The sequence below is a fragment of the Tupaia chinensis genome, unplaced genomic scaffold (genome assembly GCF_000334495.1).
Source record: "Tupaia chinensis unplaced genomic scaffold, TupChi_1.0 Scaffold148234_1, whole genome shotgun sequence".
NCBI lineage: Eukaryota > Metazoa > Chordata > Mammalia > Scandentia > Tupaiidae > Tupaia > Tupaia belangeri.
In genome coordinates this window covers 809,467-827,645 of record NW_006208084.1, presented here as the reverse complement: position 1 = coordinate 827,645, position 18,179 = coordinate 809,467, and the positions used below count along the sequence as shown (strand labels likewise).

The 18,179-nt window shown below is 52.0% G+C and overlaps 1 protein-coding gene across 1 annotated transcript in view; it reads left to right on the top strand.

The window, feature by feature from the left end:
* The window catches only part of MCM5 (minichromosome maintenance complex component 5), a 28,030-nt gene that overhangs the window by 5,053 nt on the left and 4,798 nt on the right, over positions 1-18,179 (top strand). Inside the window, exons 5-14 of the mRNA XM_006170323.2 lie at positions 1,033-1,205; positions 2,953-3,108; positions 6,810-6,976; positions 8,989-9,160; positions 10,623-10,734; positions 12,483-12,626; positions 12,960-13,025; positions 13,245-13,421; positions 14,488-14,600; positions 16,835-16,963. Of these exons, the coding sequence (XP_006170385.1) occupies positions 1,033-1,205; positions 2,953-3,108; positions 6,810-6,976; positions 8,989-9,160; positions 10,623-10,734; positions 12,483-12,626; positions 12,960-13,025; positions 13,245-13,421; positions 14,488-14,600; positions 16,835-16,963 (1,409 nt within the window). The remainder of the gene's footprint in view (positions 1-1,032; positions 1,206-2,952; positions 3,109-6,809; positions 6,977-8,988; positions 9,161-10,622; positions 10,735-12,482; positions 12,627-12,959; positions 13,026-13,244; positions 13,422-14,487; positions 14,601-16,834; positions 16,964-18,179) is intronic.

Genomic DNA, 18,179 nt, shown 5'->3' with positions numbered 1-18,179 from the left:
GGAGAGGTTTTTGCTATAGGGCATGTGCGCTCGCCAGACAGACAGAGAGACATAGAGACAGAAAGCGAGAAATCACCCCCCAGGGGAGATGGTCACGCTGCAATCCATTCTCCTCCATTCTCCTCTTGGGATCTTGGGCACGCACGCACACGCGCCCAGCTTGAGTTTTAAGCCACCGGGTCCGGGACGTGAACCGCAGTCCACTACATGGGAGTCCAGTGACATAGCCATTACGCTAACTGCTGGTTCCCTCATTTGTTTTAATTTGACAGAGAGAGAGAGAAAGTGAAAAAGCAAGCCACCAGGTCTGGGACTTGAACCGTGCTTGGCCATGTGGGAGTGTCCAGCTACCTGCTGGTCCCAGCCCGGCATGAAATTTTTGTTTTTGTTTGTTTTTGGAGAGGTTTTTGCTATAGGGTGTGTGCACTCACCAGAAAGACAGGGAGAGACAGAAAGTGAGAAATCACCCCCCAGGGGAGATGGTCACGCTGCAATCCATTCTCCTCCATTCTCCTCTTGGGATCTTGGGCATGCACGCACACGCGCCTGGCGTGAATTTAAGCCATTGGGTGCAGGACTTGAACCGTGATCGACTACATGGGAGTCCAGCAACGTAGCCATTCTGCCATCTGCTGGTCCCATTTTTTTTTTAAATCACCAGAGGGCACATGTACTTGCTAGCTAGAGAGAGATGGAGAGATAAAGTACCCTTTTAGTGGGGTGTGGTTACATTGCAGTCCGTTTCCCTTTATTCTCCATCCTATTGGGATTTTGGGAATGCATGCAAATATGCCCAGCATGTTTTTTAAGCCAGAGCCAGGATTTCAACTGAAGTCAGCCATATGGGATCTGGTTTCCTTAACCACTAAGCTAAAGGAGCCATCCCTATAGACAGTTTTTGAGCTGAACAGAAGAGCTGTAGCCTTCCCTACAACTGTGCCACGTCCTCTAGGCCCCTGCCAGCTCATTCTCCAACGCTGCAGGTGTGTCTGGCTCCCTTTAATCAGTAAGTCTCCTACGGCTCTCTTACAGTCAGACACAATGTCCCATCTGGTGAAGATCCCAGGCATCATCATTGCGGCCTCTGCAGTTCGTGCCAAGGCCACCCGCATCTCTATCCAGTGCCGCAGTTGCCGTAACACCCTCACCAACATCGCCATGCGCCCCGGCTTAGAGGGCTATGCCCTGCCCAGGAAGTGTAACACGTGAGTGTGGCCTAGAGGGACTTTGGGCTGTGTTCTCTGACTGGAGATCAGGAAGAGGAGCAAGCACTGTCTGTAATTGCTCGTTAGAGACACACTGCGATAGGCTGGGCATGGGCGCCCTGGGCACTGGCATGGATCTGATCCTTGGGGTTTGGAGTTATGAAGGGACCTGGTGAGAACGCACCTTTACACTGTCCCTGCCAGGATGTCCGGACAATCTTTGTGGGGAATCAGGTTGAGAGGGAAAAGCACTCCTGCCCAGCATGAACAGAACAGGAGCAGACCATGGAGGACGGTGCAGGACTTTACTGATTCCCCTGCAGTACCACGGCCACCCAGATGCTGGGAGAACAACCATGGGGGATGAGGTAGACACGGGATGAAGGAGGTGAGAGATGACAACAGGAGGAACGGGGCATACACGCCACAGGTCGTAAGCAATGGTCTGAAACTGACATTAAAAGGCAGAACCAAAAGGACGTCCTGACTCGTGCAAGATGGCAGAACATTAAGAGAGCAAGCGTTTGGGCCTGAGCACTGGATGGCATTCCTGTTCAATACTATCAGACAGAAATTGGTTCAGTGTGGAATGTGTTCAAATCTTCAAGGTCCATTAGACAGCTGCTTGGGAGTATCTGGCGGGTGGCTGAATATGAGTCCGGAGTTCGTAGAAACGCCCATCCGAGAGTCATCTGCTCCCTGACGGTATTTAAAGCCTGAGGCCACCTGAGGAGTGAGTGTTGGGTAAAGGAAGCTAAAGAGCCAGCAGACGAGACGAGGAAAGAACAGCAGTGAGCGAGGGCGGGTCTCTACCTCTGGGGTCTGCAAATACTCTGCACAAGGCTAGATGGTAAACATTTTAGGTTTTTCTGAGCCAGGGGGCCACACAGCTGGTAGGCTTTTGCCACACAAATAGGTAAATGAATGTGCCTAGCTGTGTTCATTGGCCAGTGGCCGGCAGCTAGATCTGACTTAGGGAGCCACAGAGTTTGTTGGACAAGATTCCAAATAGCCTCATTCCCCCGGGACTGGAACCATGGTTGGCCATGTGGGAGTCCAGCGAAGTTAACCACCACGCCACCTGCCGGCCCTCACCTGCCTTTTACTTCATGGCACACATCTGACATTGCACTATTAGGCAGTTGTTTGCGTGTTTGTTTCTTTTCAGTCCCTCCTGACTAGAATCTAAGCTCTGTTAAGAGCAGGGATTCTGTTCAGTGCTGTGTCTCCTACACCTACTAGAACAGTGTCAGGCACATGGTAGGGCCTTTGCCGTGGTATTTGCACGTATATACGTGTATTACTGTAGTAATTGTTGATAATGACTTTGTTACATAGAGGTTCCTAGAGGCCTACATCCTCAGGCCCTCTAGAATGTTCTAGAACTGCCTTGAATCTCACTGGAAATGGCCTTAGGATTCAGTGGGGATTTAGTAAGGAGATTGATGATCTAGCCCCTCTTCACTAGTGGGGATGTTGAGACCCTACAAGGGGACTGTGAGTGTGATTTGCCTGCTGCCTCAGTGAGTTATGTTAATGGAGGGCCCAGGCCTTGAGCAGTTCTCCTGACTCCCAACCTACCTGGTCCACTGCAGAGCTCCTTTCCCTCTGGGACTTTTTCCCTTTTTATTCTAGATATCCTTTAAATTGCGGCTGGCCATCTCTCTTTATTAACTCCTGGGATGTATGAACTTCAGCCTTTGGAGTCTCAGGGTAGCTCTGGTGACCCTTCTCCCTCTCCCTATAGGGATCAGGCTGGGCGTCCCAAGTGCCCGCTGGACCCGTATTTCATCATACCCGACAAGTGCAAGTGTGTGGACTTCCAGACCCTAAAGCTGCAGGAGCTGCCTGATGCTGTGCCCCATGGCGAAATGCCTAGACACATGCAGCTCTACTGTGACAGGTGAGGCTGGCAGGGGTTGGGAGGTGGCGTCTACCAGGGTGGGTGTCCCAGCTGCATCTCTGACCTGGATGCTGAGTATCATCTGGAGCAGGGTGGAGGACAAGACGGTCAGTGGGGAGCACTTGTGCTGTGTGTGGTGCTCCCCACAGGGCTTCCCTCTTGTCTTTCCATAATCTGCAGGGGCATGCCAGCCTCCATCTTGCAGATGAGGAAATATAAATTGGAGAGGTTAAAGGACTTTGTAAGTGGAAGAGCTGTGCTTTGAGCTGTATTTGCTTTCCAAAGCCTATCTTCTCCCTAAGAGCATCTGCAGTCCTCTTAGGACTGGGAGGCCCAGGGCAGCCCAGGTAGATAACCAGCAGCTTTGAGAGCCTCCTCCCAGCCTGACACTTGCACCTTGACCCCCACTCCAGGCTTTCTATTAAGAATCTGCACTTGGGACAAGTTGGCATAATGGCTATGTTGCTGAACTCCCATGTAGTTGACCGCGGTTCAAGTCCCGGACCTGGTGGCTTAAACTCACACTGGGCACGTGTGCATGAATGCTGCAGGTCCTGAGAGGAGAATGGAGAAGAGAGTGCAGTGTGGCTATCCCCCCTGAGGGGTGATTTCTCACTTTCTGTCTTTCTGGCGAGTGTATGCACCCTATAGCAAAAACCTCTCCAAAAAAAAAAAAAATCTGCCTTTGAATTTGCTGAGTGATAGAAAGGGGTGAGGGTGTGGTGCCGGGCCTGGGAAGATTTGGAGCTCCTTGACCAGGGCTCTTACCCTGGGCTTGCATACTCCACAATTGTAAGTAGATATTCTGTGCATGTGACTTTTTCTTTTTCTTTTTTTTTTTTTTTTTTGAGAGGTTTTCGCTATAGGGCGCATGCGCTCACCAGACAGACAGAGAGAGACAGAGAGACAGAAAGCAAGAAATCACCCCCCAGGGGGGATGGTCACGCCACAATCCCTTCTCCTCCATTCTCTCGGGATCTTGGGCACGCACGCACACGCGCCTGGCGTGAATTTTAAGCCACCGGGTCTGGGATGCGAACCACAGTCGACTACATGGGAGTCCAACGACATAGCCATTACGCTAACTGCTGGTTCCCTGCATGTGACTTTTTCTGAGTAGATCCGATCTGTAGCTTTTGTTAGCTTCATTATGTTAATAGAGAAATCAGGGTGAAGCTCTTGGGCAAGATACAAGGCTTTGCCACCTTCGGGTTCCTGAAAATGTGGGTAAGGACAGTTCATCTCTCACGAAGCTCTTTTTTTTTGGAGAGGTTTTTACTGTAGGGTGTGCACGCTTACCAGAAAGACAGAAAGCAAGAAATCACCCCCCCATGGGGGATGGCCACACCACAATCCCTTCTCCATTCTCCTCTCGGGATCTTGGGCACGCACGCACACGCGCCTGGCGTGAATTTTAAGCCACCGGGTCTGGGATGCGAACCACAGTCGACTACATGGGAGTCCAGCGGCATAGCCATTACACTAACTGCTGGTCTCTTTTTTTTTTAAAGAGACTTTTTTTTTTTTGCTTTAAGGGTGCATGTACTCACCAGAGAGACAGAAAGTGAGAAGTAACCCCCCACAGAGGATAGCCATACCGCAATCCCTTCTCCACTATTCTTGTCTCGGGATCTTGGGCATGAACACATATGCCAAGTGTGAGTTTTAAGCCACCAGGTCTGGGACTCGAACCACAGTCGACTACGTGGGAGTCCAGCAATGTAACAATTATGCCATCTGCTGGCCCAGCATAGTTTCTTAATATTAATACAAATTAATAAGTGTTATATATCAATTAGATTTTCTCCAAGCAGTAGTTGATCCAGAAAGCTTAAGAAGTATCATATGGAAAGAGGGTCTGGAGGCTTGTAGAGTATTCAGAGTCAGCAATGGTCCCTCCTGGGGGTGGGACACCTGGTGTGGTAAGCACTTTTGTGTCATTTACTGCACTTGATTCCATGGTTGAGGCAGGTCAGGTTACCTGATCATCTCCACAGGTTGAGAGGTACATTGACTCCTTTGATGTCACAAAACTCCTGAGTGTCCCCTCCATGCTACACTGGCTAGAGGACTTGGAGACTTCCCTCTTTCATATCTTAATTTTTCTTTATTTTTGGAGAGGTTTTCGCTACAGGGCGCATGCGCTCACCAGACAGACAGAGACAGACAGAAAGTGAGAAATCACCCCCGGGGGGATGGTCACGCCGCAATCACTTCTCCTCCGTTCTCCTCTTGGGATCTTGGGCATGCACGCACACGTGCCCGGCGTGAGTTTTAAGCCACCGGGTCCGGGACACGAACCACTGTCGACTACGTGGGAGTCCAGCGACATAGCCATTACGCTAACTGCTGGTTCCCTATTCATATCTTAATTTTAAAAGAGGAAGTGAATGGGACCAGCAGGTGGTGTGACGCTAGACTTCCACATGACTGACCACAGTTTGAGTCTCAGACCTGGTGTCGCTTTCTCACTTTCCCTTTTTATCTCTGGTGAATGCACATACCCTAGAGCAAATTTAAAAAATAATAATAATTTTGTTTTCAAAAAGATTTAATTGGAACCAGCAGTTGGCGTAATGGTAATGTCGCTGAACTCCCATGTAGTTGACCATGGTTCGAGTCCTGGACTCGGTGACTTAAACTCACACCAGGCGCATGTGTGTGCGTGCCCAAGATCCCGAGAGGAGAATAGAGGAGAAGGGATTGCGGCGTGGCCATCCCCCTTGGGGGGCGATTTCTCATTTTCTGTCTCTTTGTCTCTCTCTGTCTTTATGGCAAGTGCACACTCCCTATAGCGAAAACCTCTCCAAAGAAAAAAGATTTAATTAAAACATTTTTATTTGTTATTATTTTCTTTCTTAAATTTGATCAGAGAGAGACAGAGAGAGAGAAAGGGAAAGTGAAAAAGCAAGCCACCAGGTCTGGTTCTCAAAAAGCTGTTGGCCATGTGGGAATCCAACGCCTTAACTACCACGCCACCTGCTGACCCAATAATTGTTTTTCTGGTGTTTTATTAAAAGAATTATTTGATTTAATTTTTTTTCTTAATTTTAATTTGACCAGAGAGGGGCAGAATGAGAAGGAGAGAGAGAGAAAGTCAGAAAGCAAGCTAACACGAACCATGGTCAGCCATGTAGGAGTCCAGCACCTTCACTACCACGCCACCTGCCAGCCCCATCAGTAATAATAATAATTCTTTATTTAAAAAAAAAAAAAAAAAAAAGAGGAAGTGAAACCCAAGAGGCAAATTGACTTTGTTGAGCTCATGAAAAGGCTTGAGCCATGAGAGGCAGGAATAGGGATGTGGTCCTGGCAAGGAGGCCAAAGGGCATGAAGAGGAAGTCTTCCTGAGTGGGCTTGAGGGTGATGGGTGTTCTGAAGGGCCGGACTGGGCTGGCAGCAGGCGTCCCTGTCAACTAGCACAACACAGGAGCTCTTGAATTCAACCAGTGGTCAGGCCTCTACCTGCCTTCCTGTTTGGCCACCATCATTGTCAATATCATCCTCCAAGCAGCTGAGTCATTCACGCATAGGATGAGGGGTAGAGGGATCCTGTGTTGGGATGAGCCAGCCCAGGGAGTGGCCCCTGGGGTGAACATGCTCGGGTAGACCATGCACAGGGGTCGTGGCTATGGTGGAATCAGGGACTTGCATCCACACCAGGCTCTCACCTGCCTTCTCCTTCCCTGTCCTCATCTCAGGTACCTGTGTGACAAGGTAGTCCCTGGGAACAGGGTCACCATCATGGGCATCTACTCCATCAAGAAGTTTGGCCTGACCTCCAGCAAGGGCCGCGATAGGGTGGGCGTTGGCATCCGGAGCTCCTACATCCGGGTCCTGGGCATCCAGGTGGACACAGATGGCTCTGGTGAGTTGGCTTTGAGGTCCTGGCCTTGTCAGCAGGCCTGGCTTGCACACCCCTGTTAACAGCCATTCCCTCATGAGGTGAGGTGACTCAGGATGTCCTTGCATTGCTCATATCATTAAAATGTTCATTTTCATATTTAGTGAAAGTTTATTGCTCTGAAACTTCCACCTGCTTGGCCCTAGCCTTGGCCCTTGAGCTGAGGGTTTTTGCCTCAGATCAAGTCCAGGGGATTCCTGTGGGCTGTGTCCTCGCGTCACTGTGCCAGGTGATGTAAGAGAAGCCCAGCGCCGCATCCTGGGCAGGTGGGAGTTTAGGGTCTAGCCAGAGAAACTAGACAGCGTGGAACCATGGGGACAGTGTGGGCACGGTGGTGCCAGATGCTGGCTTGTGTGCTTCCAGTGAGCTGCCCAAGAACGCCAGGGAATCCAGGCCTTTTGAAAAGCTTCCAGGAGGAGATGTGTCTGGGCTTTTTAATTTAAGTTGCTTTTATTTCTTCCATTATTGGAAGAGACAGACAGACACAGTACCCGCAAGAGGGTCTTGACACCCAGACCCACCCCCAGGCTGAGCTAGCCCTGAGTCACGGGCACACATGTGCCTGGTGTACTCCGGGAGGTCTCTGGATATGAACCCATGACTTTCCTGTGTGGGTCACCCTCACGACTGTTGAGTTCTACCACTGCGCCACTATCCGGTGTCTGAGCTGGACATTGAAGTCCGGCAGATGTGGAAACTTTCAGGTGGGAGGGGGTGCCACGAACTGATGAAGACTCAGCCTGGCCTGGGTGCTTATTGACTACGGCGGCATGTGGAGGTTTGGAATGAATGACCAGGGCTACACAAAGGGCCTCGGGAGCCCAGTGGTGAGCTAGTGCTTTTGCCCAAGTCACTGAGGGTTTTCAGGTTCGCTCCAGCTCCCTGGCTGCAGTGGATTGATTTAAAGAGGTGAGCACCCGAGGGTTCAGTCCAGGGCCCACCATTTGCACAAAGAGCCCCAGCTTTTAAGACCACCTATATGCTGGCAGTGTACAGTTGTGTTTCTAGCCTGCCTTCCCCCCACCCTCGTATTCCAGACCTTAATGCCCAATCCTTGAAAAGGGATCTAATAAGGCATCTCAAATTCAGCATGGCTGAAGCTGAGCTCTTCCCTACCTTCAAAGTGGCTCCCCTTTCAGACTTCTCATCTCCACCCTTCTAATTGCTTGGACTGAGACCCCCCACATCGTCTTCGATGCTTCTTTCTCTTATCCTCTAATGTCTAATCTGTAGGCAGATTTGGCCAGTGTCACCTTCAGAACATTCCCAGGGGCTGGCCACTTCTTACCAGCCCCAGCCTGTTCCAAGCCCCTACCTCTCCCCGGGTGTTTGTTAGTCCTCCTTGCCAGTCTCCCTCTGCACAGCAGCCCAAGTGAGGAGGCTGTCAGGACCACAAGCACCTCTACCCTCTCGGCATAATGGGACACTTTCCACCAGTCCCCAGCGACCTACAGGCTCACCTTGCCCTGTAATTCCTCAGCCTCTCCCTGCCCCAGCTTCCCCTTATTGGACCTTGGCATGCACTCTTCTCTCTTTTCTTCTCTTTTTTTTTTTTTCTGGAGAGGTTTTCACTATAGGGCGCATGTACTCGCTAGAAAGACAGAGACAGAAAGTGAGAAATCACCCTCTGGGGTGGGTGGCCATGCCACAGTCCCTTCTCCTCAGTTCTCTTGGGATCTTGGGCACGCATGCGCATGTGCCTGGCATGATTTTAAGCCACCAGGTTCGGGACTCAAATCACGGTGACAAAGCCATTACGCCAGCTGCTGGTCCCGGCATGCACTCTTGAAGGCTTAGAGGCCAAGGAGAGCTGGGGGTCTCTCTTCACTCAGGGCTCTTTGTCTCTTCTTCACTCAGACTGAGGCCCTGCTGTCCAGGTCCTGCCCTTTGGGAGGTCTCTGAGCTGGGGCCAGGTGGGTAGAGGGCTGGAGGAGGTCCCTGTCACATGCATTCACATACCTGCTCTGCCCACCCAGGTCGCACCTTTGCTGGGGCCGTGAGCCCACAGGAGGAGGAGGAGTTCCGTCGCCTGGCCTCCCTCCCCAACGTCTATGAGGTCATCTCCAAGAGTATCGCCCCCTCCATCTTTGGGGGCATGGACATGAAGAAGGCCATTGCCTGTCTGCTCTTTGGCGGATCTCGCAAGAGGTAGGAGGTCTGGATTCCCCCAGGGTGGAGAGTGGGCTGGCAATATGGCCTACAGAAGGACACCTGCCAGATGATCAGGATTGAGGCTTTCTTCACGTTCCTAGGCCCCTCTCCTAACTCCAGGCTTGCCGTCAGCTGCTGGTAGCCAATTCGTGGATCTCTCTCAGAGATCCCAGCCTTGAACTGGGTCAACCTGTGGGGACCTGGCATATGGTATTGGGAGAGCACTGGGTTTGGACTAGGGACCAGGGATTCCGTCTCTGCTCTACTGCTCGTTTGCTGTGTGACCTTGGGCAAGAGGCACCACTTCTCTGAACCCAAGTTTCCATGTGAATGAAAGAGGTGAAAAGCATGACACTTAAAAAGACCTCATGTGTTGGGACCAGTGGATGGTATAATGGTTACATTGCTGGATTCCTATGTAGTTGACCGTGGTTCGCGTCCCAGACCTGGTGGCTTAAAACTCATGCCGGGCACATGTGCTTACATGCCCAAAATCCCTAGAAGAGAATGGAGAGGGAATTGCTACGTGGCCATCTCCCTGGGAGGTGATTTCTCGCTTTCTGTCTGTCTCTGTCTATCCAGCAAGTGCACACGCCCTACAGCAGAAATCTCTCTCAAATAAAAAGACCCTGTGTCCTTTCATAACTAAAATAATACAGGTGTAGTCAGTGGTAGTGTAGCAGTGATAATAGTACTCCTCTCAGGCCAGCAGGGGGCATGGTGGTCAAGGCGCTGGATCCCACAAGGCTGATGCCTGGTTTGAGACCTGGACCCAGTGGCTTTCTCAAAATCCTGAGAGGAGAAAGGAGAAGGGATTGTGGTGTGGTCGTCCCCCTGGGGGGGGGGTACTGATTTCTCATTTTTTCCCTGTCTCTTGTCAGGGAGTGCATGCATCTTATGACCCCCCCAAAAAAAGCTATAAGTAAACAAAAATTAAAATAAATAGTACTAGTATTAGCAGCTCCTGTTTATTGCATTCCCACTACATGCCAGGTATTCTCCTAAGTGCTTTATGTGCCTGAAATCAATCAGTCCTCATTCTGACCTTGCTAGCATGCTGCTGTCCACCCCAATCTGAATTGAGGAAGCTGAGGCTGAGGGAGCTGAAAGAACTTGCTCCCCGGCCCTGCTCCCATCATTCCCATCCTGTTGCACTGTGTTCAGCACACAGGCAGCTCGTCGTCTTTTCACCAGCTGGGAGAGATGCTCAGGTACTTGCCGGGTGTGCCCGAGCATAGCTGTAAGTGCTATCTCCCTCACCCTCCTCTGCTCTATCGCCTCCATCATCAGGAAGCCACAGAACAGGCTATGACCGTGGGTCTCAGGCCAAAGTGCCTGCTGTCCCACCTGCTCTGAGCCTCATGATAGCTTGGCTCCTGCCAGCCAGCCATGCTGGTGACCAGCCTCAGTCCGAGTCCTCTAGATTCTCATCCTGTCTAACCTACCCATCCTCTACTAGGCTCCCTGATGGACTCACTCGCCGAGGGGACATCAACCTGCTGATGCTAGGGGACCCTGGGACAGCCAAATCCCAGCTGCTGAAGTTTGTGGAGAAATGTTCTCCCATCGGGGTGAGTGGCCTGGGACAGCCTCCTCTCCACGGCTGCCTTTGCAGGAAACATGGCTTAGGGCATGGCATCTGGGTCCCCAGGCCATCCTCAGTGGGCTGGTTCACCCAGAATCTCTTCCTCCTTCCCTTGGCTAGGATCAGGACGGCAGAGGTGAGAGGAGGAGGGGAACAACAGGTGTGTGTGGGTTCGGGGCGGGGAGCGAGAGTGCTGGGTTGAGTCAGGTTCGAGTTTACTGGATCCCAGCCTGGCCAGTAGTTGGCTGGGGACTTTGAGCAGGTCATCTAATCTTGCTGAGCGGCAGTCTACCCATTTGTTGAGTAATGACATCACTCACTCTGCGGTAGGTACTTACCCCGTTTTATGTGTGAGGAAACTGAGGTACAGAATAGGCTCCACTACCTGTAAGCATTAGAACAGAATTTGAACTGAGGTGTTGGCTGAATTGGGTCACCTGTTGCTTTAGTCGTGGGTCTAGAAGGGTCAGAGTGGATGTGAACACTGCAGTCAGAGGATGGGGTTGTGCAAGTGGGAGGTGGCAGTCTTTGACTAGATAGGAAATGGGCCAGGTCACCCCTGTAGCCTCGTCGAATAGAAATATCACCCTGACTGTAGATGTGAGCCATGTGTGTCATTTACAGTTTTCTAGTAGTTACAGAGAAAGTAAAAAGGAACACGTGAAATTGTTTGTATTTAATATGTTCTGTTTAACTCACTGTCTAAAATATCATTTCAACATGTGGCTTAACATAAACAATTATTGTTATTTATTTTAAATAGTAATTTGGGTTCATTTATTTTACATATTTATTCTAATTTTACCAGATAGGGACAGTGAGGTAGAGAAATGAGAGAGCAAGCCACCAGGTCCAGGACTCGAACTGCAGTCGGCCATGTGGGAGTCCAGCAACCTTAACCACCACGCCACCTGCCAGCTGCTATTTATTTGTCTTTTAGAATTTTTGCCATAGGGTATGTGTGCTCACCTAAGAGAGACAAGAGAGGAAAAGTGAGAAATCACCCCCCAGGGGAGTGGCCACACCACAATCCCCTCTTCTCCATTCTCTTCTTGGGATTGTGGGCACATACACACATGTGCCTGATGTGATTTTCAAGCTGCTGGGTCGAAGAGTCGATCTGTTGTCAGCCATGTGGGAGTCTAGCACTCAACTACTATGCTGCCTGCTGGCCCAACATAAACACTTACTAATGAGATACTTTACGTTTTTGTTAGTGCTGATTCTTTGAAACCCATGCATATTTTACACTGAAGAACATCTTGGTGAGGTCTGGCCACAGGGCTGTACAGAGTTCAAGGGCTGTGCCGCTCCTGTAGTTCCAGCTACACCGGAAGATGAGGGAGGAGGGTCGTGTGTTCAGGGTCATCCTGGGCAACATAGTGAGACCCTGTCTCTAGAAGAGATGGCATGGGACTCAGGTTGGGGCCAGGCTTTTCCTGGGAGTCAGCTCTGTGTCTTCTCTGACCTCAGCTTGTTTGTGAGCTGGGCCTCTAAGGGCCATGGTGAGGCTCAGGTGAGGCATGGATGTCATGCCTTCTGAGAGCATGTCTAGGCCCCCTGAGGCCCAGGGTGGCCATGGCCTCTCCTTCCAGAGGAAGAGCTCCGAGTTGGAGCCCTGAGTTCTGTTCTGTGCAGCCAGCTTTGATATGTGACCTTGGGCAAGTCATGGCCCTCTGGGTCAGAGCATGGAGCCGGGCTATGTTGGCTTTGACGGCCCTGTCCCTCCCCCAGGTTTACACGTCTGGGAAAGGCAGCAGTGCAGCGGGCCTCACAGCTTCGGTGATGAGGGATCCTTCGTCCCGGAACTTCATCATGGAGGGCGGGGCCATGGTCCTGGCTGATGGTGGAGTCGTCTGTATTGATGAGTTTGACAAGGTGAGTGATGAGGTAGGGAGGGGGCTGCAAGGTGGGTGGCGCCTATGGCTGTGGGATTGGGCTGTGCGACTTGCTATGCTCAGCTAGTAGAAACTGCCTCTGACTTGGAAGACCAGTAATCAGTCACCAGGCCTGTCACACTGAGACAACTTTGAGAAGTTGTGTGGCCTCTCTGAATCTCCGTTTGCATATGTGGAGAGTGAGCAGAGGAGAGCCAAGCACACATAGTTGTCACTGTGGTTGGAGGTGGCATAGTGTGGAGCTAACACTCAAGGACAGGAGCTGCTGTCCCCCTGCCTGAATGGGTCTGGTGGATATCTCTTCCCGACTCAGATGCGAGAAGATGACCGTGTGGCGATCCATGAAGCCATGGAGCAGCAGACCATCTCTATCGCCAAGGTGAGAGCCTGTCCCTGGTAGGCCTGGTCTGCCGTCCTCATGTTCTCCAGGGGCCTGGGGCAAGTCCTGCTTTCCCAGGGCTGGGTTGGCAATAGCAGCTGCAGGCCTTGTAATCGTGTGTGTGTGTGTGTGCATGCGTGTGTGTGTGCCTACATGACACAGGCTTGTCCCAGGGTCCTTTAGCATCTCCTCTCCCTGCTCCTCCTCCTCTGCTCTCAGGCTGGGATAACCACCACCCTGAACTCCCGCTGCTCTGTCCTGGCTGCTGCAAACTCGGTGTTTGGTCGTTGGGATGAGACGAAGGGAGAGGACAACATTGACTTCATGCCCACCATCTTGTCTCGCTTCGACATGATCTTCATTGTCAAAGATGAGCACAACGAGGAGAGGGATGTGGTACGTCTGGGGAAGGCTGGTGGGCATGTGGGGAGGGCGGGCCTGACTCGAGGTGGCCTCATGGTTCTGGAGAATGGGGAACAGGAGGCTCAGTCTGTGACATCCTGCCCCACTGTCAGGCCACTAAGCATGAGGGAGCCGGTGAGATAGGGATGTTGTGGACCACACATTGCAGTGGGCGTCTGGCCCTGCTTCTGCCGTGATCAAAATGTTCTGTGATTTGGGCTAAATCACTCTCCCTGATTAATCCCTGATACCTGAATTACAGGAGTTGGCACTGTGTTATAAATAACAGAACCCTTTTCCAGTTAATATATCTCTGAAAGAAAAGGGCTAGTGGTTTATAGCATTGGCAAATCCTAAGGCTTCAGGCCTCGGGTGATCTGGCTTCTGGCTTCTCTGACAGCTCTCTCTGCCTCTGCTTCGCTTCCCTTGGTAGAGGCTGTGTTCTGGACACTGTTCCTCTCGTGCCAGCAAGGTTTTGTCTTAATTGCTATTAGCTCAGCAGTCCCCGAGGAGGGAGAAGTTTGCCTGTTTTCCTGTAGTACTTTTTTTTTTTTTTTTTTTTTTTTTTGAGAGAGAGAGATTTTTGCTATAGGGTGAGTGTACTTGCCAGAGAGACAGAAAGCAAGAAATCGTGCTTGGGAGCATGGGGGGTGGTCGTGCTGCAATTCCTTCTCCATTCTTCTCTCAGGATTTTGAGCACATACGCCTGACAGGAGTTTTAAGTCGCTGAGTCTGGGACTTGAACCACAGTCAACTACGTGGGAGTCCAGCAATGTAACCACCGCGCCATGTGCTGGTCCTGTTTTTCAGTAGTTCCAGTGGAAGTACCAGGACAGACTTACTGGCTTGGATGGGCCCAGTGTCTATCCTTGAGGCAGAACCATGCTTCAAGTGTGGGTGGTTCGGCTGAACCCCACCAGAGCCACCTGGACTGGGTCGGGGAGCAAGGAGCACGACCTCTCTAAAAGGCATCCAGGGCTCCTCTCCAAGGAGGGCGCTGGTGCCGAGCAAGCAGGACCAGCAGGCCTGTGGGCTGACTCCGTGTCCACTCTTCCCCCAGATGTTGGCCAAACATGTCATCACTCTGCACGTGAGCGCGCTGACACAGACACAGGCCGTGGAGGGCGAGATCGACCTGGCCAAGCTGAAAAAGTTCATCGCCTACTGCCGAGCGTGAGTCCTGGATGCAGGCCCCGTGTGGGGAGAGAGCCAGCTGCCCAGGGTGGCAGAAGGCCAGTCCTGAGCCCCTGCTGCTCCGGTGCAGGGCAGCCCGTATGATGCCATCCTGAATGGGCTCCTCCTCTCGCACCTCGCACAAGTCCCTCTGGCTCTGGCTTCAGTTTCCTCATCTCCTCAAGGGAGTAGGAGTTATACCCCTGAGTCCAACATGCAAGGAGGCAGGGTAATGTCCCTGTGAACACAGGCTCTGGGTAATACTCGCCTCCCTCACCTCCACTGTGTGACCTACCTCCCCAGGCTGATGTTTCCTAGGATTTTTATAAGGCTTGCACAAGATAGGGAATAGATACTCGGCACCAAAATGGATACACGGTAAATGGCAGCTATGGCTTTAATTACTGCTTTATAGATGGCCAGTAATAGTAATCCTACATGTAGTATCTATTCTGTGTTAGGCATTATTCTGAGCACTCATGTTCAAAGGACCTTGGACCTTCCCCCAAAACCTACACAGTTAAGGATACTATTATTCCATCTTACAGATGGGGAAGCGTTTTTAGGTTTTCGCCATAGGGTGCGTGAACTCACTGGAGAGAGGCGGAGGGAAAGTGAGAAATTACCTCCCCCCACCCCCAGCAGGGTGGCAAAACCAAGCCCTTCTCCATTCTCTTCCTGGGACTTTGGGTATGCACGCACACGTCCAGTGTGATTTTCGAACTGCCCGACCTAAACTGCAGTTGGCCATGTGGGCGTCCAGCACCTTAACCAGCATGCCACCTGCTGGCCCCTCAGTTACCTTTTGAACTAAATCCTCAGGGTTGAGGGCTTGTTGAATGCCCTTTGGTGAGGGGCTGAAGCACCACCATCAGGTGGGTCCCCGGTTCAGCCTCCTTCACAGGGTGAATAGGCAGGCACTGTGCCCAGCAGCTCCTGGGCCTTCAGCATGGTTCTGAGCGCATGTGGCCCCATCTTCAGAGGCTTGGGCCCACAGGTGTGAGCCTCTAAAGCAGAACCATGCCCCAAGTGTGGTGGCCTGAATCACACATGAGCCTGGACTGGGGTAGGTGAGCAAGGAGCATGATCTTTAGAGGTACGTCCAGTGCTCCTCTCCAAGGAGGACCAGCATTCTTTTCCCTCTGCACCAAGTCCTAGATAGCCTTGAGGCCCCTGCTCCCTCCTTTAGGGTCTCAGCTCCTCATCCTTAGACAGGTCATAGAAGGCTTCCTCTATATCAGTGACTGCCAGTTGGCCCCGTGGGGTGGAGGGGGTTGAATGGGGTGAATGTGGGTCAGGCCTCCCTGCACCCACCGTCCTGGGAGAGGCCACCATGCCCCCAGTGACTGCAGTCACTGCTGAGCCTCCTGTGAGCATCCTCCATGTGGCACATCGTCAGGGTGTGGGGCTTGAGACCACCGTGAAGCCTTTCTCCCTGCTCTGTGGACCTCTGCTGCTGTGGTGGTGCCATTGTTAGTTATGGGTACTGGGGGCAGTGTCCACCCTGGGGCCAGACTCCTCAGCAGTGAGGGTTCGGTTTCACGTCCTGCAGCTGTGCCTTGCCTTCCTCCTGTTTCCTGACTCGGGTGCCTGTTTTTCCCCGCTGAGGTTGCTCTCTGGTGCCTGTCCACAGCCAGCACGAGAGCAGGCAGCTATGACTGTTTAATTCTGGGAGAGGTTTCTGCTATAGGGTGCATGCACTCACCAGAGAGACAGAGAGGAAGCAAGAAATCAGCCTACAGGAGGATGGCCATGCCACAATCCCTTCTCCATTCTCCTCGCGGGATCTTGGACATGCCCGCACTCACGTGCCTGGCGTGAGTTTAAGCCACTGCGTCCGGGACTCACTGCGGTCGACTACATGGGAGTCCAGCAACATAACCATTATGCCAACTGCTGGTCCCTTTTTTTTTTTTAAGAGTTTAATTTTATTTATTCATTTTAATATGACCAGACACACACGTAAACATGCATACGCACACACACACACACACACACACATAGAGAGAGAGAGAGAGAGAGTGAGCAAGCCAGCCAGCCACCAGGTCCGTGACTTGAACTGTGGTCGGCCATGTGGGAGTGTCCAGTGCTTTAACCACCACGCCACCTGCTGCTCCCAGCAGCTGTGATGTTAGGAGACATGTACAGCATGTCTGCATGCTGGCCGGGGCTGGGGACAGGGTGGGTGCACTGGGGTTCCCTCCTGGCCTCACTGGCTGCTCCTCCATCCCCAGGAGGTGTGGTCCCCGGCTGTCAGCAGAGGCTGCAGAGAAGCTGAAGAACCGCTACATCATCATGCGGAGCGGGGCCCGCCAGCACGAGAGGGACATCGACCGCCGCTCCAGCATCCCCATCACCGTGCGGTGAGCAGGGCTGGGCCGTGGCCGGGCCGGCTGGCCCTTGCTTTGGAAAGCAGGGCACTCCTGGCAGCCATTGCTGACTACTTGGCACAGGCCTGTGGCGGGGTCTGGGTGGGAAGAGTCCTTTAGCAGCACAAGCCGTGGCCTCCTGACAGTCGGTATCACTAGGTCCGTTTAAGGCTAGAAAAACCTGGACCCTTCTTTTGTGAGTTTGCTCTGGCTTCTGTTGGGGGGCAGCCTGAGGGTAAGGAGGAGGAAGGAGCCAGGCCAGGGGTCAGGAGTCCTGGGTTACAGTCCTGGTTCTAGCCCTGGGTTTTAGCCAACCATGTGACTGCAGGGACATTGCTTTTTGTCTTGGCTGTAGCTTTCTTAGCTCTTCTCTCATTTTTCTGAGTTTAAAGAGACAGCAGAGTGGGTAAGAGCCGGGACCCACCTGCCTCCAGTATTGATTGGTTAGAAGTGGATTTGGCCGAGGCCAGCAGATGGCCTAGTTGTTACATCGCTGGATTCCCACATGGCCTACTGTGTTTCAAGTCCTGGACCCAGTGGCTTGAAAATCATGCGAGGCATATGTGCATGCATGCCCACAAACCCAGGAAAAGGGACTGTGGCGTGGCCATCCACCTAGTGGGATGATTTCTTATTTTTCCTCTCACTGTCTCTGTCTCTCTCTGGCAAGCACATGTGTCCTATGGCCAGAACCTCTTAAAAAAAAAAAAAAAAAAAGGAAATGGATTTGGCCCAAATTGGTAAAGGCCAAATTAGTTAGATAAACTGGAAGTTTATTTCTCTTTCATGTGAAAAGTCTAGAGTAGAGGGTCCTGACTGGTGTGATAGTTTCTTTCTTTTTCTTTTTTTTGGGGGGGAGAGGTTTTTTCGCTATAGGGTGTGTGTGCTTGCCAGACAGACAGAGAGAGACATAGTGACAGAAAGCAAGAAATCACCCCCCAGGGGGGGATGGTCACGCCGCAATCCCTTCTCCTCCATTCTCCTCTCGGGATCTTGGGCATGCACGCACACGTGCCCGGCATGAGTTTTAAGCCACCGGGTCCGGCATGCGAACCACGGTCAACTACGTGGGAGTCCAGCGACATAGCCATTACGCTAACTGCTGGTTCCCTGGTGTGATGGTTTCTTAAGATCATCAACAGCCCGGGCTCCTTAGGCTCACCTGCGTTCTCGCTGTCCAGGATGGCTGCTGAAACTTCCGCTACCTCCC